The sequence below is a fragment of the Labrus mixtus genome, chromosome 3 (genome assembly GCF_963584025.1).
Source record: "Labrus mixtus chromosome 3, fLabMix1.1, whole genome shotgun sequence".
Classification (NCBI taxonomy): domain Eukaryota; kingdom Metazoa; phylum Chordata; class Actinopteri; order Labriformes; family Labridae; genus Labrus; species Labrus mixtus.
Window position 1 is genome coordinate 4,888,498 of NC_083614.1, and position 26,033 is coordinate 4,914,530.

Genomic DNA, 26,033 nt, shown 5'->3' on the forward strand with positions numbered 1-26,033 from the left:
ACCCCATTGATAAAAGCAGGAATTTCAGATTGCATCAACAAGTTGCTTCTCTACCCCTGCCTCGATCAGTGAGTGTGTCAGTGTATTTGTTTGTCACACTTACATTGTACACCAGAATCATTTAAGAAGAAAAAAACGAATCAACAGTCGAATGTGTTGGAAGAGCAGCAACTCCTGGGTCCTGCAAAATAAAATCACTGTTTCTGTCAATGGAGTCTTTTTGGCAAAGAGATGTTGCTGTTGCTGTTTCTGGTGGGAAAAAATCATCTTCCTCTTTACAAAAAAGTCTATATCTGTAGTGATCCTTTCTGATATGTTATCAGAGACTCAGAATCAGAATTTGAGGTCATTTATTCTCTAAAATATATTTAAATATTGATGTTCTTATTGATGTTTTTTATGTGTCTCCGGGATGCATGTTCTGCGTTAAAGGTGACCCACTGGGACGAGGAGCGTTTGGTCAAGTGGTTGAAGCAGCCGCCTTTGGCATCGAGAAAGCCACAACATGCACAACTGTCGCAGTCAAGATGCTAAAGGGTGAGTGGTTTGGTCCGCACTTTTGAAGAATGACACTGAGACACTGCATACAAATTAAATGTCCCTCTTTTGTGTCGCAGAGGGCGCCACGTCCAGTGAGTATCGGGCCCTGATGTCAGAGCTGAAAATCCTCATTCACATTGGACATCATCTGAATGTGGTCAACCTGCTGGGAGCCTGCACGAAACCTGGAGGTGAGCATCCTCTACAGTATTTTATTTATCCCCCTTTTGTGTTCAGAACATGCAGAGTTCCTGAGTAAGCATCTTCTTTATGATGAAACTTTACAAGCATAAAAACGAAGTAATGTGTTTCTTTGGGCTTGGTTTGTATTTATTTACCTTTCTCTTTAATACACCTCATGTGGCCTCATTAAACCAGTCTGTAAATGTCTGACTTTGATCCCTCTTCCCTCTCTCTCTGCAGGGCCGCTGATGGTCATTGTGGAGTACTGTAAACATGGAAACCTCTCCAGCTACCTGAAGAGCAAGCGTGGAGAGTACAGCCCCTACAAGGTAAATGATGTGTGACCCACAAGCAGCCAATTACAAACAGCCAACCCTCTGATGTGGTTACACTGAGCTTAAAGTGCTACACACATCACTGACTACAGACCATTACACAACAATGCAGGTGGCTAGTTCCCTGGTTTCCCTAGTTTGCCTCTTCACTACACCAAAAAGGAAATCTCATTCTGTAGAAAACATGATGGACAACTGATGGAGACATGAGCAAGGGTCTGCCAGGAGGCCCAAGTCGGAACGATCTTAGGGGTTTAAAGGAAGCATTAGGGCTAAGGAGGTCGACTATGTAGGGAGGAGCCAAGCCATTTATGCCGTTAAATACAAACAACGCAACCTTAAAATCAATCCTAAAGCTTATTAGGAGCCAGTGAAGAGAAGCTAGGACAGGACTGAAGTACTCCCTCTTTCTGGACCCACCAGCAGCCTGGCTGCAACGTTTTGGACCAGCTGCAGGCGGGACAGGGATGACTGGCTGATCCCAGTATATATGAATTTACAGTTATCAAGCCTGTTTAGTTTCTCCAAGTCGTTGAATGAGAGGACGGGTTCCAACTTTGAAAATGTACTGAGCTGAAAGAAGCTGGATTTTACGACTGCGTCTGCCTGTGGTCAAATGTAAAACCAGTATCTAAAATAATAAACCAAAACCAAAGATTCTTACCTTCTTTTTTTGTAATCTGATGTTTGTGTTTAACTCTTATTGTGCATCGCAGAGGAAGCGGGTGGACAGCCAGAGGTGGATGTCAGCAGAGGAGGATGTCACTGAAGGTGATCTGGGTTTAGGGAAGATCGCTCAGTTGGATATCTGCACAGGAACCGCCGTCTGCTCCAGAGCTTCAGGCAGCAACATGGACACCGGTGAAGGTGAGGAAGACGACTCAGAATAACTGTTTTTAGTCATTCCCCTCCTTAAAGATGCTTGTAAAGTTGTTCAGGACTTGGATTTATCTTAAAAAAATGCATCATGTGACGACAGAGAGCTGTGACGATGACCATCTGACCATGGAAGACCTGATACGCTACAGCTTCCAGGTGGCCAAAGGCATGGACTTTCTGTCCTCTCGCAAGGTGAAACTAGAATTATTTAGAAATCTGTGCATGCACGTATTCATGTAAACATCCAAAAATGAGATAAAAATCCTTCTTTGAATGTGTTTCTGTCTGCTCTGCAGTGTATCCACAGGGATCTAGCAGCCAGAAACATCCTGCTCTCAGAGAACAATGTGGTGAAGATCTGCGACTTTGGACTGGCCAGAGACGTCTACAAGGACCCAGACTACGTCCGCAAGGGAGATGTGAGTCTCCCAAAAAAAGAAACATAACGTTTTTGGTGGGGTTTTTAGGGTTGTGTAAGCAAAGTCCACAACGTGCAGTTTCATTGCAGCAGTGTAGCTCTTTGAGTTCCATCTGTTTTCACCATGTGGAGTTTGTATCCTGCTAGCTACAGAACGCTGGTCGAGCTCTCACCCTAAGGTGAAAGCTGTGAAGAATGGACAAACAGCCCACTGGGTGCTGCCCACCTCTGCTGGTGACTTTTTTTCTTTAATTGAGTCTTTCAATCAAAAGAGAACTTTGCAAGGTTTATTTACTTAAGATTAACTTTATTGTCCTAGTGGGAAATTTGTCTTCACAGAGCTCTGATGCAGTAGCAAAATACCAAAATACATCCATTCGTCGGTAAAACATGTCAGTTAAATAATCATTAAATTATAAAATTTAAAAGGGAATTACTAAAACCATAAATATGTAATAGTTAAGAAAAGTGATAAACAGTGCAGGTACATCTACACATCTTCACACACACACTCACACCAACCTCATACATGCACACATGTACACACATTACATTACTTCACAATACAGAACTGTTTTCTTTAAATGCAGGAGTATGACCTCATGAGGGAGGAAAGATTTGTCAAAAAGTGGCGCTGCTAGCCCGGTCTGTGTCGTTATGCATTCCAGCACAGCTCCCAATACACAATGAAAGGGGACAAATCACGTTAGGTCGTGTGTAGTGGGAGATGCTGGTGGCTGCTGCACTTACAGTCATGATTGCGTGTAACTCAGAATTTTATAATGGTATATTGGTCACACTGATATATAAGAAGCAGCCAACTTTTTAGATTTAACAAAAGGTATTAAAAGTGTGTCTTATACACCAGATTCTACAGAACATACCTGCAAGAGGGCTCTTTTTTTTCTTCTTCATGAATGGATGGATGGATTTTCACCACCAGTTAGTAGATATGAAACAACAACAAGACAATGGCGGAAGTGATCCTAGCTAACAGATCATCAAACTGGGACCTGGTACTGATCCTAGCTAACTGGTCATAAAACTGGGACCTGGTACTGATCCTAGCTAACAGATCATCAAACTGGGACCTGGTACTGATCCTAGCTAACTGGTCATAAAACTGGGACCTGGTACTGATCCTAGCTAACAGATCATCAAACTGGGACCTGGTACTGATCCCAGCTAACATCATCAAACTGGGACCTGGTACTGATCCCAGCTAACAGATCATCAAACTGGGACCTGGTCCTGATCCCAGCTAACATGTCATCAGACTGGGACCTGGTACTGATCCTAGCTAACAGGTCATCAAACTGGGACCTGGTCCTGATCCTAGCTAACAGGTCATCAGACTGGGACCTGGTACTGATCCCAGCTAACAGATCATCAAACTGGGACCTGGTCCTGATCCTAGCTAACAGGTCATCAGACTGGGGCCTGGTACTGATCCCAGCTAACAGATCATCAAACTGGGACCTGGTACTGATCCCAGCTAACATCATCAGACTGGGGTCTGGTACTGATCCCAGCTAACAGGTCATCAGACTGGGACCTGGTACTGATCCTAGCTAACAGGTCATCAGACTGGGACCTGGTACTGATCCCAGCTAACAGATCATCAAACTGAGACCTGGTACTGATCCTAGCTAACATCATCAAACTGGGACCTGGTACTGATCCCAGCTAACAGATCATCAAACTGAGACCTGGTACTGATCCTAGCTAACATCATCAAACTGGGACCTGGTACTGATTCCAGCTAACAGATCATCAAACTGGGACCTGGTACTGATCCCAGCTAACATCATCAAACTGGGACCTGGTACTGATCCCAGCTAACAGATCATCAAACTGGGACCTGGTCCTGATCCCAGCTAACATGTCATCAGACTGGGACCTGGTACTGATCCTAGCTAACAGGTCATCAAACTGGGACCTGGTCCTGATCCTAGCTAACAGATCATCAAACTGGGACCTGGTCCTGATCCCAGCTAACATGTCATCAGACTGGGACCTGGTACTGATCCTAGCTAACAGGTCATCAAACTGGGACCTGGTCCTGATCCTAGCTAACAGATCATCAAACTGGGACCTGGTCCTGATCCCAGCTAACATGTCATCAGACTGGGACCTGGTACTGATCCTAGCTAACAGGTCATCAGACTGGGACCTGGTACTGATCCCAGCTAACAGATCATCAAACTGAGACCTGGTACTGATCCTAGCTAACATCATCAAACTGGGACCTGGTACTGATCCCAGCTAACAGATCATCAAACTGAGACCTGGTACTGATCCTAGCTAACATCATCAAACTGGGACCTGGTACTGATTCCAGCTAACAGATCATCAAACTGGGACCTAGTACTGATCCTAGCTAACAGATCATCAAACTGGGACCTGGTACTGATCCCAGCTAACAGGTCATCAGACTGAGACCTGGTACTGATCCCAGCTAACAGATCATCAAACTAGGACCTGGTACTGATCCTAGCTAACAGGTCATCAGACTGGGGCCTGGTACTGATCCCAGCTAACAGGTCATCAGACTGAGACCTGGTACTGATCCTAGCTAACAGGTCATCAGACTGGGGCCTGGTACTGATCCCAGCTAACATGTCATCAGACTGAGACCTGGTACTGATCCCAGCTAACAGGTCATCAGACTGGGACCTGGTACTGATCCCAGCTAACATCATCAAACTGGGACCTGGTACTGATTCCAGCTAACAGGTCATCAAACTGGGACCTGGTACTGATCCTAGCTAACAGATCATCAAACTGAGACCTGGTCCTGATCCTAGCAAACAGATCATCAAACTGAGACCTGGTCCTGATCTTAGCAAACAGATCATCAAACTGGGACCTGGTACTGATCCCAGCTAACAGGTCATCAAACTGGGACCTGGTACTGATCCCAGCTAACAGGTCATCAAACTGGGACCTGGTACTGATCCCAGCTAACATCATCAGACTGGGACCTGGTACTGATCCCAGCTAACAGGTCATCAAACTGGGACCTGGTACTGATCCCAGCTAACAGGTCATCAAACTGGGACCTGGTACTGATTCCAGCTAACAGATCATCAAACTGGGACCTGGTACTGATCCTAGCTAACAGGTCATCAGACTGGGACCTGGTACTGATCCCAGCTAACAGATCATCAAACTGGGACCTGGTACTGATCCTAGCTAACAGGTCATCAGACTGGGGCCTGGTACTGATCCCAGCTAACAGGTAATCAGACTGAGACCTGGTACTGATCCTAGCTAACAGGTCATCAGACTGGGGCCTGGTACTGATCCCAGCTAACATGTCATCAGACTGAGACCTGGTACTGATCCCAGCTAACAGGTCATCAGACTGGGACCTGGTACTGATCCCAGCTAACATCATCAAACTGGGACCTGGTACTGATTCCAGCTAACAGGTCATCAAACTGGGACCTGGTACTGATCCTAGCTAACAGATCATCAAACTGAGACCTGGTCCTGATCCTAGCAAACAGATCATCAAACTGAGACCTGGTCCTGATCTTAGCAAACAGATCATCAAACTGGGACCTGGTACTGATCCCAGCTAACAGGTCATCAAACTGGGACCTGGTACTGATCCCAGCTAACATCATCAGACTGGGACCTGGTACTGATCCCAGCTAACAGGTCATCAAACTGGGACCTGGTACTGATCCCAGCTAACAGGTCATCAAACTGGGACCTGGTACTGATTCCAGCTAACAGATCATCAAACTGGGACCTAGTACTGATCCTAGCTAACAGATCATCAAACTGGGACCTGGTACTGATCCCAGCTAACAGGTCATCAGACTGAGACCTGGTACTGATCCTAGCTAACAGGTCATCAGACTGGGACCTGGTACTGATCCCAGCTAACAGATCATCAAACTGGGACCTGGTACTGATCCTAGCTAACAGGTCATCAGACTGGGGCCTGGTACTGATCCCAGCTAACAGGTCATCAGACTGAGACCTGGTACTGATCCCAGCTAACAGGTCATCAAACTGGGACCTGGTACTGATTCCAGCTAACAGATCATCAAACTGGGACCTGGTACTGAAAATCTTTATGTATTTCATTAGACAGTTAGTGTAGGAGAGGAATGAATCCATAAAAATTGCATGCAAACTCCTGCACACTGTATAAATCGTACAAAAACATTGAAAATAAACACTGCTAATGTTTTTATGCATTTGAGACACAAAAACAAGAAATAAAATAATATTACGCGCAAATTTCTTGGATACCTGTTGCCTAGGTTTCAAAACAGGTATTGATATTAGCTACTGATCATGTTACTGGCTGTAAACCTTTAAAGGAAGTAGCTTGGCGGCCATTTTGTATCTGCCCTGATGAAGGCCTATATGGCTGAAACATGTTGGCATGTTTTTATGAACCTTTAGCTCAGATGAATTAAAGGCTTTTCATACTTAACCCTCTGAGTGCCTCAGACTTTTTCAAAAGCAGGTATCGATATTGTTTGAATTTTACTTGTATCATATTGTAGATTGAAATTTGAGTATGGTGACAACAAGTCATCCAACTGTCCTTGGAATCATAAAACATCATCTGTTCTGAAAAATTAGCATAAATACTATTTAAAAAAATTAGGCATTGAGTTGTTCTTCTCACTGCAGGCTCGACTCCCTCTGAAGTGGATGGCTCCTGAGACCATCTTTGATCGCGTCTACACAACACAAAGTGACGTTTGGTCGTTTGGGGTGCTTCTCTGGGAGATCTTCTCTTTGGGTAAGCCTTGTAATTGTCAGTGCACACAACATTAACCACGTCACTACACAGTGTTTACCTGCAACATTACCTCCTTGATCTCTCCTGCAGGGGCGTCTCCATATCCAGGTGTTTGTATCGACGAGTCTTTCTGCAGGAGGCTGAAGGAGGGAACCCGGATGAGAACACCTGAATACGCCACCAATGAGATGTGAGAAGAATGCATTTTATCACATCATAGCAGTTTTACTCCGATCAGAGTCTCAATTTGATCTAAATAACCTGCGTTCACAGATATCAGACCATGTTGGACTGCTGGCTGGACCGTCCCACAGACAGGCCGACGTTTGCAGAGCTGGTGGAACATCTGGGCGACTTGCTGCAGGCCAGCGCTCAGCAGGTCGGTTTTAGACTTCAACAAATTGTGGAACATGTGCATAAATACCTTCAGACTTTAATAACAGAACGAATTCAAGCCCTCTGAAATATTGCCCGATTGTTTGAACATTCAAAAGTTATGGAGGGATAAATCTCTCATGAAGCAGATGCAGCAGAGTCAAAAGTCCATCACCTGATTTTGATCAAAGGCACAGTTTTCCTTGGTAATATTTCTGAAAAACTGCGTATCAGTTTGCTTAACATGTGCTTAACACAGTCGCAAATTTATACTTACCGTGCCAAGTCCTTCTGGGAAATGTGGGAAGTACAAAGAACAGGCGAACAAACAGTTACATCAGAGAAAGCTCATTACATCACAAGGACAAGCATAGTATATATGGGGTATTGTTTTTGGATTCAGATCACTAAAAGAAAACATGACATCATTTTATCAAAGACTGACATTATCCCCAAGAGGGCAAATATAACTTCATTTAACTTCACATTGACCAAATAAAATATAAAATTAATGAACAAATGACAAGTCTGATGCGGGATGAGATGTCCATTATCCTTCCCTGTGTGTGTTGGATTGTTTCAGCCTGCATGTTGTCCATTATTACCTGGTAATCAACAGCTCAGAGGTCACTATCATGTTTATACTGTTTTTAAGGGGCGCAATAATTAAAATCCCATTAAAAGTTTTCATGGAGCAAACATGTTCACTACTCCAGTAAATATTTAAATATAACAAATGTCAAGCGAGACTTGCAACACAGTGGACTGAGTTCAGAGAAAATTAGGGTTCAGAGGTGTCCATTAGTCTGCAGCCAATCAGATTTGAGTATGCACCCAACATGTATGACAATTGGTTTTCTTGTTTTTGTTTTTCTAGTTTTGCACAACTAAATTAAACATGTTACCAGCCGACAACTGCTGTAGTTTGTCAAATGTAAATTTGAATTCAGACCAACCGACTAGTCTAACAGTAAGAAAACACTCGTAAAACAGCCAAAATTTATCGAATTGAACTGAATTTATTTATTTGAGAGGGAGAGTGAATTTCACATAGTTTTCATTACAGAGCATGAATCAGATGTGCTGCAGCTGCACAGAGAGCTCATTTACAACTCTTGTCCCTAGTTATGCCTTTAAGACTACAGGGTAACAAATATGAAACTTACTGTAACATAAATCCACAATATATATATAACACAATATATACATACATATAACAACTTCTGTATGTGAATTTATGGTCAATACATCATCAGAGTTTTGTTGTTCGGCAGGACGGGAAGGACTACATCCCTCTGACAGTCGTCGGTGAGGCAGACGGCTCCACAGTGACCTCTGACCCCAGGAGGCCGTACAGCAGACCTCAGAGCGGGGAAATACTAGAGGATCAGCTCCACTATGACAGCCCATCATCCCTCGGGTCAGTATGACGATCCCGTTCAAACTGTCAAAAAGTGAATAACAGTCAGAGGTAAATGTTGTCCAATCACGTGTCTCCTCTGTGCAGACTGACCCAGCAGAGCGAGCGCTGCAGCCGGCCGCTCAGCGTCAAGACGTTTGAGGACATCCCCATGGCTGTCAGCAGTGTCATGGTCAGTTTCTGTCGCACTCAGCAACAAATTATTCTGATTATTACTCATGTCCTCTTTTGTAAATATTGAAAACACATAGGGAAAACACAATAAAAGGTTAAAGGTCAAATTACAACAAATGCCAGGTGAGGCTAATAAACTAGTGTACTGAACGATCACTTCTTCATCTGTTAACAAAATCATTAACTCACACATTTTCATTTCATTTATTTTATTTAATTCCTTTTAAACGGTACTTTTCATGTCTGTTGGGTATCGTGCACTTTGGGTTCTTTTCTGTTGAATTGTATTTAATTATTTTTAGTATTTTGCATTTGTTATGTTCTTGCTGTTGTTTATGTTCTTCTGTGTTTGGTTTAGTTTGCTTTGTTCTTGTTTTTGCTGTTTGTCAAAGCACTTATATACAATATGTATATATATATATATATATATATATAAAACTCCTTAACATGTTTGTTTTTTTTATAGCACAGAGTATTTGTTTTTTTTAATTTGAAGAAGAATTTGATTAATAGAAAGATCTCCTGGAAATAAAAATACAATACTTGAATAGTTTTATCAACATTTTAACAAAATGCAGAATCATTTACAGGATCTGTGCTTTTTGTTGTGTAGGACCTAAAACAAAATATGTAGGATATGTATGATACTGGATTATAGTCCAACAAAAAGAAGCAGATTGACGGTCGGACCTGAAGTTAGACTTGGATAACTTGGCATTTTGTTTTCTGAAAAAAAAATAATAAATGAAGAAGGTGTAAAATGATCAAATCAAATAAATATTAAAAGAAGTATAAATTGCAGCTGTTTATTGATCTAAACAAATGTTGATGATTGGTTACAAGTGTTGGTCTTCTTTGCTGCAGCTTTATGAGTTTAGTTGATGTGTTGTTCTTGTACAGGAGGGTCACACAGACAGCGGTATGGGCTTCTTATCAGAGGAGGTGAAGGGTTTGAATCAGCAGCTGTCGACTACGCCCAACTTCAGGTGAGCCCTCGCTAACTGAATCATTTCTCAGAGAAACCTCAGAACGTATCACTTTGTTTTCAGCGGCAAATCTGATCTTCATTATCTTCCTGCTCCGTCTCCTCAGTCAACTGCTGCGCTGTAAGAGCAAAGAGTCTCTGGCCTCCGAGTCGTCCAATCAGACGAGCGGATACCAGTCGGGGTATCACTCTGATGACACGGACACCCCGATCTACGCTAACGAGGAGGTGATCATGAAGCACAACAAGCTGAAGAAACCTCCGCTGCCCAAGACCCCCGACAGATTCAACGTGGAGATCCGCTACAGCACGCCACCCGTCTGACCCGACAACCAGCTGAGTCATCCATGTACAGTATCTGTTCATCACACTTTAGGAACAATCACAACACATGCAGTAGAGGCTTGGTTCACTCCATTTGGAAGCAGGAAAAAAAAAAGGAGAATCCCTGTATTTTTAAACTGAAGCCCCATATTTATATATCTGTGGGTCTAAATGACAAAGAGACTCGAGTCGAATCTGAAATATTCAGATTGTTATTCTAAGTGACCGACAACATCGCAGAGAGAATCCCCTACAAAAAATCTACAACAATTTAAATTTCTCATTCATGCAATCTTTGTGAGCAACTCCAAAAAATGTTAAAAACCTGTTAGTCATTCAGTCTCTCAAATATGTAAAAACATTGAGTCGTATGATAAGTGTGTGAGAGCTGCTCTCTGTGGAGGAATGGCTATCATGTTTACACAGCGAGTAAAAAGGTCTAGGGAGCCAAGACACGAGGACACGCCTACTTCCTGAATCACAATCCACCCACTTCCTGTATCGCAGGAAATGTCATGTGGAATTTTTAGACAATTGAAGCAACAAATGTTTTCTTGTCTTTTCATTTTCTTTCTTGTCGGCACATTAAATGTTGACTAATGAGGCGGTTCCCACTGATAAATCAGAACAGCTTTGTAGTCACATTTTGTACAGATCTTTTATGCATATGACAGTATTTTATTGAAAGTGTATTACTAAACCTGCCGTAAATGTAACTAGTTTTATAAAATAAAAATACTCACAGATTACGACAGTTTTGGGTGTTTTTCTTTTGGTAGTTTGAAATCCCTCTTATTTCCTCGCAGTGCCTTACCAAAAGAAAACAATACGTTCTCAGCCTTGGCCACTCTGTGTGTGTGTGTGTGTGTGTGTGTGTGTGTGTGTGTGCGTCCTATAGGAACAATGCCCTCTCAACCTTGGGTATTTTCTTAGTTGTATTCAGCTCACAATGTCTGTTTTTGCACTGCCAAGGCCATTATGAAAACAAACAGAGTGTGGGGCACTTTTAAAAAAGGACCTTTGAAAATCTCTTTAATTTCCATTTTCTCAAATTACACAGTTCAGGACTCGGTTGTTCAAAGGTTTTTCCTTTCTACCAAGGATCACACAATCCAGCTCTCTTTATCCAAGTTGTTCAAAGAAAAACGGGATTAGATCCTCCTGATCCAGGTACAGACTTTTAAGGGTTACCAAATCTAGAGTACTAGAGTTCAAATAGGGACTTGACATCGCATCACTGGTCCACAGGGGGCGCCAACATCCTTAAAGATCGTGTAAGCTTGTTATTGATGCTCTTCAGGGAAATATTTTATGAGGACAAAATCCTTTTATAGTCTAACAACTCTATTGTGTACCTCTTTTACGTTGTTACTGAAGAAAAACAGAAATATAGTGCCAAATATATTTTAAAAAATGTCTTCAAATATAACGTTTCTTGTTAAAATCTTGTGTAATAGTTTTTTTTGTGTTGTTTCCCTGTAATCCAGTCTGAACTCAGCCCTCTGCTGGGACCAGGATGATCCTGACTTGTGGATCAAACACATCAGTTTTATTTTTAAACACAGGCTGGAGGTTATCCAGATAAAAAAACAGTGTTGGATTACCTAAATGTTGTTGGATTACATAATCTGTAAACCTGATTTAAAAGATTGAATCACTTCCCATCGCTTCAATCCTGTTGGATTACTTTGCTACAGCCGGGCCCAGATTCTACTCCAGACTTCACTTCATACAAAACAATCACCCTAAAACTTAGACTAAAGTTTGTTATTCTCCTTTATGAAGCATTTATAAAAAAAATATTTGTAATTATATATAATTCTGTACTTCATTTCTATAGCACCTTTAAAAAACAGATGTTTTGACAGACAAAGCAAAGCAGGAACTCAGAATATCTCCAGATATCAGATTAAGAATTCAACAGTCAGGCCAAACAGAGAGTAATCTAAAACATAAAAACAAAGGCAAGCATAAATGCAAATAAAAGCAACACAGTGATAAAACAGGCAGATCTAGAAAGGCAGAGATCAAGTGAAGACATATTTGAATAAGAACAATGAGCGATGACAAGAAGAAGACGACATGACGTCAGAGGAAAGAAAAACAGAGAAAAGATTTGGAGCAGTAAGACGGATAAACGATAAAGAAAAAGTTAACGTCACATAAAAACACGTCTTTAAAAGGGATCTTTATAAGAAGGGATTTCATGATCACATCTATTTGTGAGTTTATACCAGCCGTTAGTGCTGAGCGCGCTCGCTGTGAGTGGATGTAAGGATGCATGAGAACACGACTTATTGTGTCTATGACCAGCGACAACAAACTGCTAATTATAGGACAGCAGAGGAAGGCCTCACAGCCTCTGAGGAGATGTTTCCACTCTAACACACATAACACTGAGGGCTACATTTAGAAAATCCTCCTCGTATACAGCAGCACGAGGCAAGCCCTTTCCTGTATGGTTAAATACACTGGACCAGTATTGATGAAATGTTTGTAGTCGTCTCATGTCACACACTCCAGGTGAAGTACCTGCATAGTACAGAATACTATTTGATAAATAATGTGTATGTTTTTATCTGTTTGTTGTTTTGAGAGAATCAATCAGACGTAACAGAGGAGAAAATGTTGCAGCTGGAGAAGGATGTGGAAAACCTTTATTTTCTTATTAGCAGAGTTTTTGTGTTAATTGGGTAAAGATAAACACAGACATATTTAATTTAATTTAATACAGCTTTTATTATGTTTAACAAAAAGGTCCCAAACCAGAAAGTTAGAAATGAAACAAGTAATTTCATTGTTTGCCCAACAGATGAAAATAACATTCACTATGTTGAATAAAAAGGCGTTGGCATGTTTTTACTTGCTTAAAAATGAAAAAGACAACTTAAAAAAATATATATGTGTTTTAATTTTATGTGCATGTCCGGAAAAGATGATTTATGAATATTTCCAAAGCATGTTTTTAACTGAAGAATTCACGAGGCACATGTGAAATAAACTGTGCTTGAGAAACAAGATTTATTCACAGAACTGATCATGAATCACTGTAACGATGAAACTAAATCTGTCACCCTCACTTTTCATTACTGGTACTTCTGTTAGGATAACTGAGCAGCATCGCCATCTGCTGCACTGAATGTGTACCTACAGTTTTTCTATTTTACCTCATTTTAATTTTACAGAAATCTGAACTACATGAAGCTGCTGATAGAATATGATGACATAATCTCCAGTACTGTTATATAACAGACAGTTGCTCATGTGTTTATAAAACAGACACAGACTCTCTGGAAGAGTCTGTAACAAAAGAAATTAAACATCTTCTGCAGGAACTCTAATTTCCTCAGGAATGGACAAACAGGCCCGAAGGCAGAGATCTGCAGGAAATACCTTGGCATCGACAAACACGCAAACACACTAAGTCACACTCGCACAAAAACACACACACACACACACTAAGACACACTCGCACAAAAACACACCCATAAAAACACACACAATAAAGGCAGCAGAGACGAATAAACAGACACATATTTCCACCTGACATTGCATGATTGCTAGCAGTTGTTTCAGAGCAGATCATGAGCTCTGAAGGAGAAAAGGAGATTATTATATTATTATTATTATAGTTGTCAGACAGGGGTCAGACAGGGGTCCCAGCTACTTAAATACAAATGGAAAAAAAAACAGAAACAGAAAACATTACATATAAACACACACTTCCATAAAGCTATCAGCTGAATCCAATCTACTTTATTGATATAGCATATTTAAAACAACAACAACAACAAAGGCTGCCAAAGAACTGCACATGGAGTTTAAATAACCGATAAAAAAACAGACAAAAACTAGGCCGAGAAAAGGCGCATAAGATCACCATGAAATAATGTTGAGACACATAAAACCGCTGAAACACAAAATAAATCGTAAGAAAAAGAAAAGAACATTTCAATACACTAGAAAGAGCCTGGTGATAAATTGATTAAAGACATCATAAAGATCAACAGAAGCAGTCTGTTCTCAGTCTATTAGAGTGTTACAGAGTGTAAAAAACAGAAATTTACAATCAAATCATTAACTTTAAGTTGAAGATAAATGGTAAAAAAAAAAAAAATGCCAATACATCCCCACCAGAGTGATAAATAATTAACAGAACTGGCCTGAAATTTATTGGACAATGTAGGTTAAGCATGATCAACTTTATTATCATTCAAAGTTTAAAAGCATGGTTTAAACGCTTACAGTGGATTTAATCTGAAGTAGCCTGGTATCAATAAAAGAGTTTCTCACTGAAAGTCATTAAAGTCAAAGCTACACTGCAAAAACTCACATCTGTCCTCTCCTCTCATTTTCACTAAGAAATAAAAAATATCTTATGGCCACAGGATTATAATGCCTGTCCATGAGATAATTAATTCATAGAAGAATAACATACTGTACTCACTGCTTAACTGTGTTTCTAGATCACGCTCATTTCAGGTAAATTTACATGCAGTGTGAAGATACGAGCATAATAAAGATCACTAGCATTAGCATGCTAACACAACAATGCAGCGCGAGTTGTTTTGGTTTCATGCTGGTGCTCAATATGGATATTTGATCTGCTGGATCAAATATCCATATAAAGCCTTTAAAGTAAGTCATGGCCACTAGATAACAATGTGTGGCAACAGCAAGTCATGGATACAAGATAATGATGATGTAGTGACTATCTAATGTCCACATTTCTTCTCTTGCTTTTAGTCACTTGCATAGGTGTATGGAAAGTTCTTGATGCGTAAAAAATAAACAAATGTCCAAAATTAAATGACTTTCTGATGTTCCAGTTTATTGTCACATATGAAGCAGAGACAAACCGTGATGATGATATAATGAGTTGTTATTTCCGAGATTATACTGTAGGTTGTCGTTCTTTTGTTATGTTAAATAGCCTACTTGCGTTATGTTGTGTTACGCTAAGAACCGTATGTTCACACCACCTTTGCCCTTGTTTCCTGTTCACCTGTGACAACCAACCACCTGACCAATTAACCCAAATGATCAATTATCGCCACCTAGTGTCCAAATTGAGTAAATAAATAAACATATAAACAAAAGCCATTGAAATACAATACATAAATACACACACAGTAAATTGGCTCCTTTAGATGATGATAATGATAATGATGTGTAGCCATGAGTTATGTCAGTCATGACCAAGGGAAAATTATGTGTGGCCACGAGTCGAGTAAGTTGTGTCCACGAGATAAAAATGTGTGACCATGAGTGAAGTTAGTCATCGCAACAAGTTGAGTAAGTTGTGACCATGAAAATTAGAATGTGCGACCATGAAGTACTTGCAAACAAAATATGAGAGGAAAAGAAACATTTCAAATATTGAGTTCTGGGATTAAAGTTGAGAAAATTGAGAAAGATGCAAAAAAATATAAAAAATTGCAAAAAGGAAGGAGATTTTCTTTTTGCATTTTCAAAATAAAGTCACAGTTGAGAGAATAATTTTAAATGGTGATAATAAAGCTGAAAATGTTACAATAAATACTTAATGTCATTAAAAATAGTTTTTTCTCAGTAAGCCAGGCAAAAGACAAATATCTTTTTATTTGTTTATTTAAAAACTATTTTAAAAGCAAAGGCAATAATAAACAAGCATAAGATTAAATCCCTTCTGCTCTGATTTATTTCCTCTTTTTTTTTTGGTACACTTTCAGAGTTTACAGATTTGACCACTGGATGGATTTAATAATGAATGATACTGAAGTGGCAGCGATGAAACAGAAGCATCATTTGAATTTGAATGTTTTAACTGAAGCTCTAACTCCCACCACTAAGTGGCAGCATTGCTCAAACATCCTTTGTCATTAACCTTTAAAAATCTACAGTCAGAGGTCACAAGGAGGCAAAGCAGATGCATGTCTACTGTCTCTGGATGACACTCCCTGAATTTCACAACAGGAGACCCCGATGCAGACTGACATTTGGTATGTGAACAGAAACAAAGCGAGGTATAGCGTTAACACGAAGCACACCTCGCTCTTTTCACTCGTCTGTTTAATCACATCAGAAAAGATTAGCTGAAACACAAGACACACACACACACACACACACACACACACACACACACACACACACACACACACACACAGGCAGGTGATGGATGAGCCTGTTGAAGTGTCAGATTTAAACAGGTGTGTCACTCAGAGATAACAAATTGTGATTTCCTCAAACCAGCTGCCGTCATTATTCTGTCAAACCTAAAAAACAGAAAACAACCGATCATCACAGCGGCTTAGTTTCACTTTTAATACACATCATTACACACACACACACATTCACACACACACAGATTGATTTGATAGATATGCTTTTTTTCCTGACAGGCCCGTAGCAGTCTTATCTCTGATTCTGTCACATGCCTCGAGCGTTTAAAGGCTGCTTATTTCAGCCCGTCACTCACCTTGCTGTCCGTCTGATCGACTCCTACAATACACGACACAAAATCTGAGCGGAGAATCAGCTCGTGTGGCATTTTGTGTTTGTCGGCAGGGAGGGAGGAGGTGAGGCTTCAGAGCAAACATGCTACTAAATATTTCTCAAAAAAGGCAGCAGATTATTTCTCGTCCAGACCTGCAATGATTAATAGAGCTGTCACTCAAAATAAAAGTTTACCGCCAAATATTTTGATGTCGGATTACCCTTTTTTTTTTTAGATCTTTTAAGTTATGATATCAAATATTTCCTTTCTCCAGAGATTTGCTGCTCTTCAATTTTTTATAAATTGAAGAGAGAGTCAGGAGCATTTTCCCAAAAATTTAAATACAGACTTATACGAAAGTAATACTGCTAAATCATCACTTATGGGCCTCCATACATGTGTAGTGGTGACTGTCTGCAGAGACTCTGGACTCTGCCTGGATCTGAACGTGTTGGTTGACTCTGGACGTTTCTGGTTGGGGAGTGGGCATGTTTTCCCCAGCCAGTGTCAGTGTGCATGTGAGTTTGGGTTAGATACAGTTCAGCGATTGGACGTGATGCATACCAGCAAATTGACAGATGAGGATGTAGCCGCAAAGAAGACACAAATAAATTCATAGTGAGCTAAAAATGCCAAGTGGATAAATCTCGATCCCAAACGAGGTTGGACCCTGATGTTGGCTTTCACCTGGGGTCAAGAGTTGGCCAGCTTCCTGTTGGACAGGCAGGTGCAAAACACCAACAGTTAGCTTGTGCTAGCTTGCTAAATTATCGGCTTTTCCATAACAACAAATGTAACTTTCTCAGGTAGCCGGCGGTGTTGGTACGAGCAGTAAACGTACATGCTAAAGTCTTCTCGTGGTGATGACCCCAGAAGGAAGAGCCAAGTTTTAATGTTTCGTTTACAAGCTGCTCCTGACTTGACCTTCAAGAGTCTTTCAGTTTTAAACTATCGGCAAAAAGTGCAATTTGGATACATCACTTTGGACTCTAAGGGCTCTGCACATAAAAGTCTGAGGACCTGATTAAATACAAATGGATTGCAGCTGCTAATAGCTCCTGCTATCTGCTCTGTTTCAAGCTCTAATTGGGAAAGCATATAAAATCATGCTTTAAAAAATAAAAATCATGCCCATAAAGTTGTCCTGCCCTGTGCAGTTTGCTCTTTTTTTTAAATCGCGTCTAAAAGTGGAGAAAAGCCATCTGCACCGTAACCCCGTGTGCAGCAGCAATCTCATGCTGATTGATGGAGCATGTCTTTGTCCACATACACATAGGAGGGGAGGGGAAACGTTTCAGGGTTGTGGTTGAAAATGTAAAGCTGCCTCTCTGAATTAAGATAGGGGGACTTGTTAGGACTCGGCACGAGAGTAGGACCAAAAGCACAACTCCGGACACAGAAGCACAATCCAAACAGTTCTTTAATTGTGCAACAACAAAAAACACAATGTCAAAAGGGCATTGGCAGCGAGAAACCAAAAAATCCACAAGGGAGAGACGTCAGCGAGCAAGCAGGCAGGCCAAGGAACGAAACACAGGACACTGAGGCAGAGAGACACAGAGGTAGAAGTTAGTAACGAGCAACACACGAGAGTAGTTCACACAGAACTATAATCAAAGATGTGAGCCAAACGAGGATAATACCACAGAGAGATATTGTATATAGTCAGGCGACGAGTGGTGAAAGGACCGGAGTAGATAAACTGTTGATGATGAGGTTGATTGTTTGCACCTGGGCTGCCTGGGGAGAAAACCACGCCCACCTGCACTCACACACACACACACACACACACACAGCCATGCACACCTGACACACAGGGGCCCTGAATTGTCACAGTTCAGTAGGCAGTACGTACTTTTCAGTATGGAGTTTCAGTATACTGAACTTTCGTGGTCATTCAGTAGTCATTTTTTGGGTCCACCTCAGTATACTGAACATTTCAGTATGGATACTAACACGTTTCATGCAGTATGGATCGGATGCGTGCTTTCAGGAAATGAATTGTATTTTACCACCCACAATGCTGTGCAAAATTAAACGTAAATCGTCACGTCACGTCACTTCTCCAAATCAAAACAAACGAGCGTGGATTAATTGAATCAATTTTTAATCTAGAGTTAAATTCCTGACTGAAATCACTACTTTTAATTAACAACAGAAAATAAAACAAATGTCTGCATTATTATAAAACCTTTCCCCCTCTATTTAAATAATGATTTCACTCTTTAAATGTGTCTTTATTGGTTTATTTTATATTCTGTATATTACTGTCTTTCATTTGTACTTTCCTTTATGTACTGTATGTGATTTAGTTATTTAATCTGTCTTTTACTTGATTTACATTGTGATATTGTTTTGTTTACCTGACTGTATATGAGCATTACTCTTCTTGAATAAAGCTAAACAAAGAAAAACTAAAAAAAAAAACGGGTGGATAGGGCCGGTTCGGGAAACGTAAATGACGTCACTTCCTTACTGAATGAATCAGATGAAGTAGGAACAAATATCTGCCTACTGTGTGCATACTGAATAGTAGATACTAAACAGTATACAGCACAGATAGTAGGTACTGACTACTGAAAGATTGAGTAGGTACTTGGCAATTCGGATACAGCCAGACAGAGGAAAACTAACAACAAACATGAGGAAGGGAGGGGCTGCTAAGGGTGAACCATAACAGGACTAAATCAAACTAAAAAAAAAAAAAAAAACAGTAGCGCACTACTGACAGCCCCAGACTGATTTAACCCCATGTTATATCAATAAGTAATGTCAAAGTAAGACTTTATACAGATGATATATGTTATTTATAAATCATACATAGGCAGGATTGTATTTACTGGATAGTTTGAGGGTGACATGTCTTTTAAATACTGAGGCACAGTTACCACCAACTTCTAGCAGATGGTTTTAACTCCACTGTAACTCTGCGTGACTGTTAGTGCCGTTGTACTTGTGTTTTTGGACAATGGCTCATTTAAATACTCGCAACCAACATCTACGCACAGCGACACTTTTTTGCTCTGCACATTTAAACCTTTGTCAAGTCTCTCTCTCTCTCTGCTCTGCAGTGTTGGTGATCTCCCTACTGCAGGTCATAATTGAGGTCACCTGATGCAAACTAGCAATTAAGGTCTTCACCAAAAAAAGCAGGAGAGAGGAGAGAGAGCAGTTGCCAGTGGGTTTTGCAGTGATCGTGTATGGACGTGAGCGCTGAAATAACGTGTTGCACATTGCTTTAACTTTAAGTTTTTGTTAATTGTGATTTTATGTTAGTGTTTTTATTTAGTAGAAGTCTTGTTTTTTGAAAGAGGCTTGTTTTCAGTTAATTTGTGTATCCACTTTAGGTTATTCATTTTAATAAGTTTGTTTTTCTAAATTTGCTGCCTTTTTTCTTCTTTCACAGTTTTCATTATTTTATTTTTACCCCCGTCATCTCAGAGCTATTTTTGGGATTGTATCAGAGTTGCTTTTTGACTAATTTTCACAGATTTAGTCAGTGTCAAAGCTGCACAATCTTTTTGTGACTCAGGCCTAGAAACATAGACAGTACAAGAACAGAATAGAATTACTTTATTGATCCCAAAATGGGAAATTGTGGCGTTACAGCAGCAGGTTATCCAAACAGACAATATGAGCAAAAAACACAATATAATATTAAATACAAAGTAAATAAGCACTAAAAATATAAAAACTAAGAATGAGATTTGCCTTCCTGTGTACAGACCTGGACTGTTATTAAACAGTCCTTTTCCTGAACTCAGCCATGTGTGAGTCTGCTTTTGAGTCATTGAAGAGTCATTGAACTTTCCATGAGTGTGAATGTCTGCATCAAACCCACAATAATCTGTTCTGCCATGGACTGTTCCTACCTGAGGGAGCTCTGACAACAATTTTAAGATTAATTTTGGTGCTATTTATGTCTTTATTTAGAGAAAGGACAATGGATAGAGTCAGAAACAGAGGGGAGAGCGAATTGGGGAATTTGGGAAAGGACTTTAGACTCCATACATGGGGCGCTGGCACTAACCACTAGGCTACCGGTGGTAAGGAAGTAGCACACCATCAATACCAAACCTTACCAGATTCTGACTCCAAATGAGCAATAAGTCAGCACCTGTCCTGAGGGTATTTTGGCTTCATATAAGTACAACCGGAGGAGGTAGAGACGCACTCTCCATCTTTTTAAACAATCAGTGATTTGAAACAAAAGCAATACCTAATCTTTATACTTTTGAAGCAAATGGCCACTGACCAAGCTGCTGTATTCAACGAGATGAGTTAAACTCATTGTGGAACCATGAATATGTATGTTTAGTGTTGTAACACACATGTACAGTAGATGATATGGTTGTTAGCATACCTGAATTTTAAAATTCAATACGATTCTAGTAAAAATCTAATAATATCAGTCCCTGTTTTGATACTACATGAACACAATTAGAAGTCCTAGGCACCCAATTGGGTTATTTAATTATTAAAACAAAAAAACGCACACAAACTCCTGCACACTGTCTAAATTGCAAAAATTAGTTGGCAATGCTTATCGGACTGTACTGCTTCTCATTCAGTAGCGATAGCTTTGGGTTCAAATTATGGCTGAAGATCTGTAGTTTTGGTTCTTTTCAATATTATCCATCATTAAAATCACAGAAATTGTATTAAAAAAAGTTTAAATAGTGGTATCCAAAAAGTATTGACGTATCGAACATTTTGACAGCCTAAGAACATATTGACATATTTTAGGTAAAATCTTTAAAACGCTCTGGTGATAAAAGTGGGAAATCAAGGGGATCTCCAGAGTGTGCAGGATTTGTCCTCTAGGCATTCTGTCAGAGAACAGAATCTCACCGCAATCCATCAGAGAATCAAATTGTTAATAAGACACACACTGACACCGTCACACACACTCATTAATGCAGTTAAGGGAAGAAAATCAAGCTTACAAGTTTCCAACAAATGTGCTAATGAGCGCAGATAGCGATCAGGCTCAGGGGAGAGGAGGGCGAGACAACAGCATTTTTATTTACTCTATCAACACTTGTTTAGTATTCGACTGATACTATTCATGCGGTTTGCTTCGTTTCTCAGGTTCATTCATTCTTAGGCCAGGACAGTTGGTGCCCTGCAGGTTTTGGGATTGCTGTCGAAACACGTCCAAATGGAACAAGTCGAACGAACCTGGAGAACAAAAATGTGATTGTTGTAGAAGATGACTCTGAGAAACAAACAAATCATGTGAGTTGATTCTAGGTGACCCTTCCTCTCAACAAGCTGCACAAACTCAAGTCTACAGTAAGCAAGTGTATTTGTCTATAAAAACATATATTCATTACATGTGGCTTATTTTAAACCACGTTTACCTGGCAGGTCAAGATAAACATCTGATTTGAAAATACAGAAAGCAAAAATGAAGGCCCTACGTTTCTTGAAAACGTTTCTTCAAAAATTAGATAATAATAATACCAATAAAGTTTATTTATAAAGCACTTATCAAAACCAACGTCACAAAGTGCTTTATAGAAAAAAGAAAAACCCAAAAGTCAAATACACAACAATAAAATCCTATTAAAAAAGCATGAAAAATAAAACAACAGTGCAGCAATCATCCAATTAACAGAGAAAAGAGAAACAACCGAGACAAAGACTGGCTAAAGTTAACAGGAAAAGAAATAAAACATCATGGATGAAACGAGGATTATAAGAAGGCCTTATGATAAAAATTGGATTTTAAAAGTGATTTAAAAGAAGATACTGATGTAGCTAGTCGGAGATCCTCAGGCAGGTCGTTCCACAGCCGAGGAGCCCGAGCTACAAATACTCGATCTCCTTTAGTTTTCAAGTTTGAGGTGTGAACACTTAGGAGGGTCCTGCCTGAGATGTCTACGTGTACATGATTACATCTCTTTTTTTTAAGACTCAATTTAGTTCTAATTAACTAAAACAAACTAAATCAGACCTAATTTTTGTGTTGAATATCTTGAAATAAGATTTTAATCTGGGCTTGTCAAAGGAGATCATTTTGACCAGAAATCAGACAAACAGGCTCAGATTTGAGTTATTGCAGCGCAAGTTTCTAACCAACGAGTCAAAGGCCAATAGTGTGGTGTGTCTGCTAAACGCTCTGTGGACCAAACACTAGATTTGATTTGAAACGACGAATAAAGATCTTCTAACAGCGTGGAAAGACTCATGGAGACCTTTGGAGATCATCAGTCATGAAAGAGATTGAAGGGAAATTGGATTGTATCATGTTTTACTTTGCAGCAGTGAGACAGAATCTGATTTTGATATATTTGGCTGCACGAGTGAGTGTGAGATAACTGGATTAGGGATCTCTTTTGGTTTGTTTGATATGTAACATCAGTCTCCTTCGTGAAACTCGACGCCTCGTTGCTCTCTGTGCGGTCTCCATCCACAGCTCCTGTGGGACAGCAAGGTCCACGAGTACCACACACACATTCTGGAAAATAGATTTGTCTCTTGGTCGCCTTGTGTGCGCTCCAAGCCGGTATCCCATTTCCTGGTTTTCCTCTGAGGGGGCCGGCATGTGCTTTGTTTAACAGGGGGCATTGAATCCAGATTAAAATACCGTCTTTGTAAGAGATCCTGTCATCCATTTATCACACCAGGACATGAGAATAAACAGCACACACATCATTTATAAGAAGACGAAGAGGAAGATAAGAAGTCTCACAAGGGGAAATTACTTTTACACTTGTAAGACTTCTTTTACACTTATTGAAACACTTATTGAGACATGCTACACACACAGAGGCTGAAAAACAAGCACATGCAAAAACAGGATCCTATGGACACCGGATCGTGGGTTGGCGGCCTGCCAGAACAACCCCCCACACCCCCTCCCCTCCCCACCGGATCGTGGGTTGGCGGCCTGCCAGAACAACCCCCCACACCCCCTCCCCTCCCCACCGGATTGCTGATGGACGGTCTACCTCCCCCCACCCCCTTGCTCTCTATCCCTCTTCCTGCATCTTATCCCATCTCTCCCCCTATCCCTTTCCAAGCCCGGCGCAGTCTAGGCCTGTGAAGACTGTTTCGTCATGAGCCGGGGATCCGGCCGAAGATTTCTGCCTTTTAATAAGGCAGTTTTTTCTTACCACTGTAACTTTTGCTGCTTTGCTAAAGTGCTCATGATGGATAGGCCGGATCTTTGTAACATAGCAATAAGTAAGGTCCTTTACCTGCTTTTTGTAACATAACAATGAGTAAGGTCTTTTACCTGCTCTTTTGTAATGTTAACAGACAAAGAGTAAGGTATTTTACCTGCTTCTTGTAAAGTGTCTCGAGATAACACTTGTTATGAGTTGACGCTATACAAATAAAAGTTGATTGATTGATTGATTGATTGATATGGACATGCACTAATGGAAAGACGTCAGAGCGAGGGGCTGCACATGTAAGACAGATGAGCAGGTGGGGGTTCGGCACATTAGCAGTGCTCAGGAAGTGAAGTGGCACCTCTTTAGTTTCCGGACCAGACTGGGTCAGCACCGGGACATGAACCAGGGACCAACAAAGTCCCTACTGTTAGGAAACAGTAAGGTTCTTCTTCTTCATCCTTATCTGTCTGTTTTGTAAATTACTTTGGACTGGTTTTCACGGGGAGAATAGAGAATGGGTTTACTGGATTGTCCGATAGTGTTAAACGCACTATTCCTATTTAAATGACGTAATAAGACATGTGAAGTGGCAGCTGTATGAGGACCCGTATGGACGCCGAATTGGAAGCTGTTGGACCTAACAGATGACCCACTCCCATGAACTTGTTTTAGAAACCAGCCGTATCTTATGTGATCCAACTACAACAAGCAAAACTGAACTCAAAGACGAAGCTTGGGCTCGTCGCTCTAAAAGCCGTCTGGTGCGATCAGGCCGCCGGAGGCCCGGCAGACCCGCGTGTAGGTGAGCTGACCTAACCTTATGTTTTCCCTGTGTGAAAATCAGTCCTTTCCGTACCTGTCATCTCTTGACCTCTGTCACACTTCAGGTTAGGGCTAGTTTTGTTGTATGTATATGTGTAGCCGGTGCTAGCTTGTAACACTACAGACTGAGCTACTGCCGGCCAATAAACAGTGGCCTCACCTCCTAAAAGGCCACACGCATACATCACAAACACACACACACACACATACTGTATATACATTTGGAAGATAACTTCTGAAAATAGACCAACAAGCCATTGATCTGTAACTGTAATTTATAGCTGTTTTCACATTGTCCTTGTTGTGAATTTGCTGCAAGCCAGGAAAACATGCTAACTCATGACCGTGGAGACAGTTCACTCTCAGGAATCATATGAGCTGGCTCGAGGCTGAGAGGACTTCCAACAGAAGCTTTAAGACTTACTTTTGTTCTTTTCTTACTGGGTACTGAGAACTCACTTATTAATGCAAGACCAAGTAAGTAACACTGTGACACCAGCACCATATATAAATGCTATCTATACTTTTGGCATGTTTTTGGCTTTAAATAACAAAACAGTCCTATATGAATGAAGTTAAAATAAATAGTAATAATTCATGTTAAGTCTATAGTGTCCCTTTTGGAGGTGATAAGGGACAGCTTTAAGTCAGTCATGTTGAGGAGGAGCAGGAGGAAAACAGAGAAGAAACCAACAAAACAAAAGTAATATGGTCAAGTCTGAGTTTCATGAAATACTCGTTTCCATGGAAATAACCTATTATTCGGCGGTGTGAGCAAAGTCCGCAACCTAATATTCGGGCTTCTCCATCTCAAAGTCCAGGGCTGAATGTATGTCCCAATACATCCCTGGCCCAGAGGTTAAGTTCAGTGACTGAATTAGCTGAGGTGACCTATCTGCCACTCAAAGAAGCCACACCCCTAATTCTACATCACTGTCACAAGCCTTAACATATTGTAAACAGTTGATTTGAACACAAATACAACCCGTGCAGTTGTCTTGAAGAGAGACATTATCTATAGAGACCAAAGCCATTTTTTGCACCAGGCTGTAAACATTTTTATTTCTGCTGTAAAGATGGACATTTTAACATGGGGTTCCATGGGGATTGACTCCCTGCAGGAGACAGCCTCTAGTGGACACCAGAGGAACTGTTTATCTGATTTCAAAGCTGTAAATTCAACATTTAGTGACTCAATCCATCAGGGT

At 40.5% G+C, this 26,033-nt stretch overlaps 1 protein-coding gene across 3 annotated transcripts in view; it reads left to right on the plus strand.

Moving 5' to 3' along the window:
* kdr (kinase insert domain receptor (a type III receptor tyrosine kinase)) overlaps positions 1–11,153 on the plus strand; it is a 33,276-nt gene extending 22,123 nt beyond the window's left edge. For all 3 annotated transcript variants that reach the window (XM_061028932.1, XM_061028941.1, XM_061028950.1), the window contains exons 18-30: positions 433–537; positions 618–731; positions 964–1,052; positions 1,775–1,925; positions 2,038–2,129; positions 2,234–2,356; positions 7,015–7,126; positions 7,217–7,316; positions 7,400–7,505; positions 8,776–8,921; positions 9,009–9,093; positions 9,996–10,081; positions 10,188–11,153. In XM_061028932.1, coding sequence (XP_060884915.1) covers positions 433–537; positions 618–731; positions 964–1,052; positions 1,775–1,925; positions 2,038–2,129; positions 2,234–2,356; positions 7,015–7,126; positions 7,217–7,316; positions 7,400–7,505; positions 8,776–8,921; positions 9,009–9,093; positions 9,996–10,081; positions 10,188–10,404 — 1,526 coding nt within the window. In that variant the 3' untranslated portion in view covers positions 10,405–11,153. The remainder of the gene's footprint in view (positions 1–432; positions 538–617; positions 732–963; positions 1,053–1,774; positions 1,926–2,037; positions 2,130–2,233; positions 2,357–7,014; positions 7,127–7,216; positions 7,317–7,399; positions 7,506–8,775; positions 8,922–9,008; positions 9,094–9,995; positions 10,082–10,187) is intronic.
* The last annotated feature ends 14,880 nt before the right edge of the window (positions 11,154–26,033 follow it).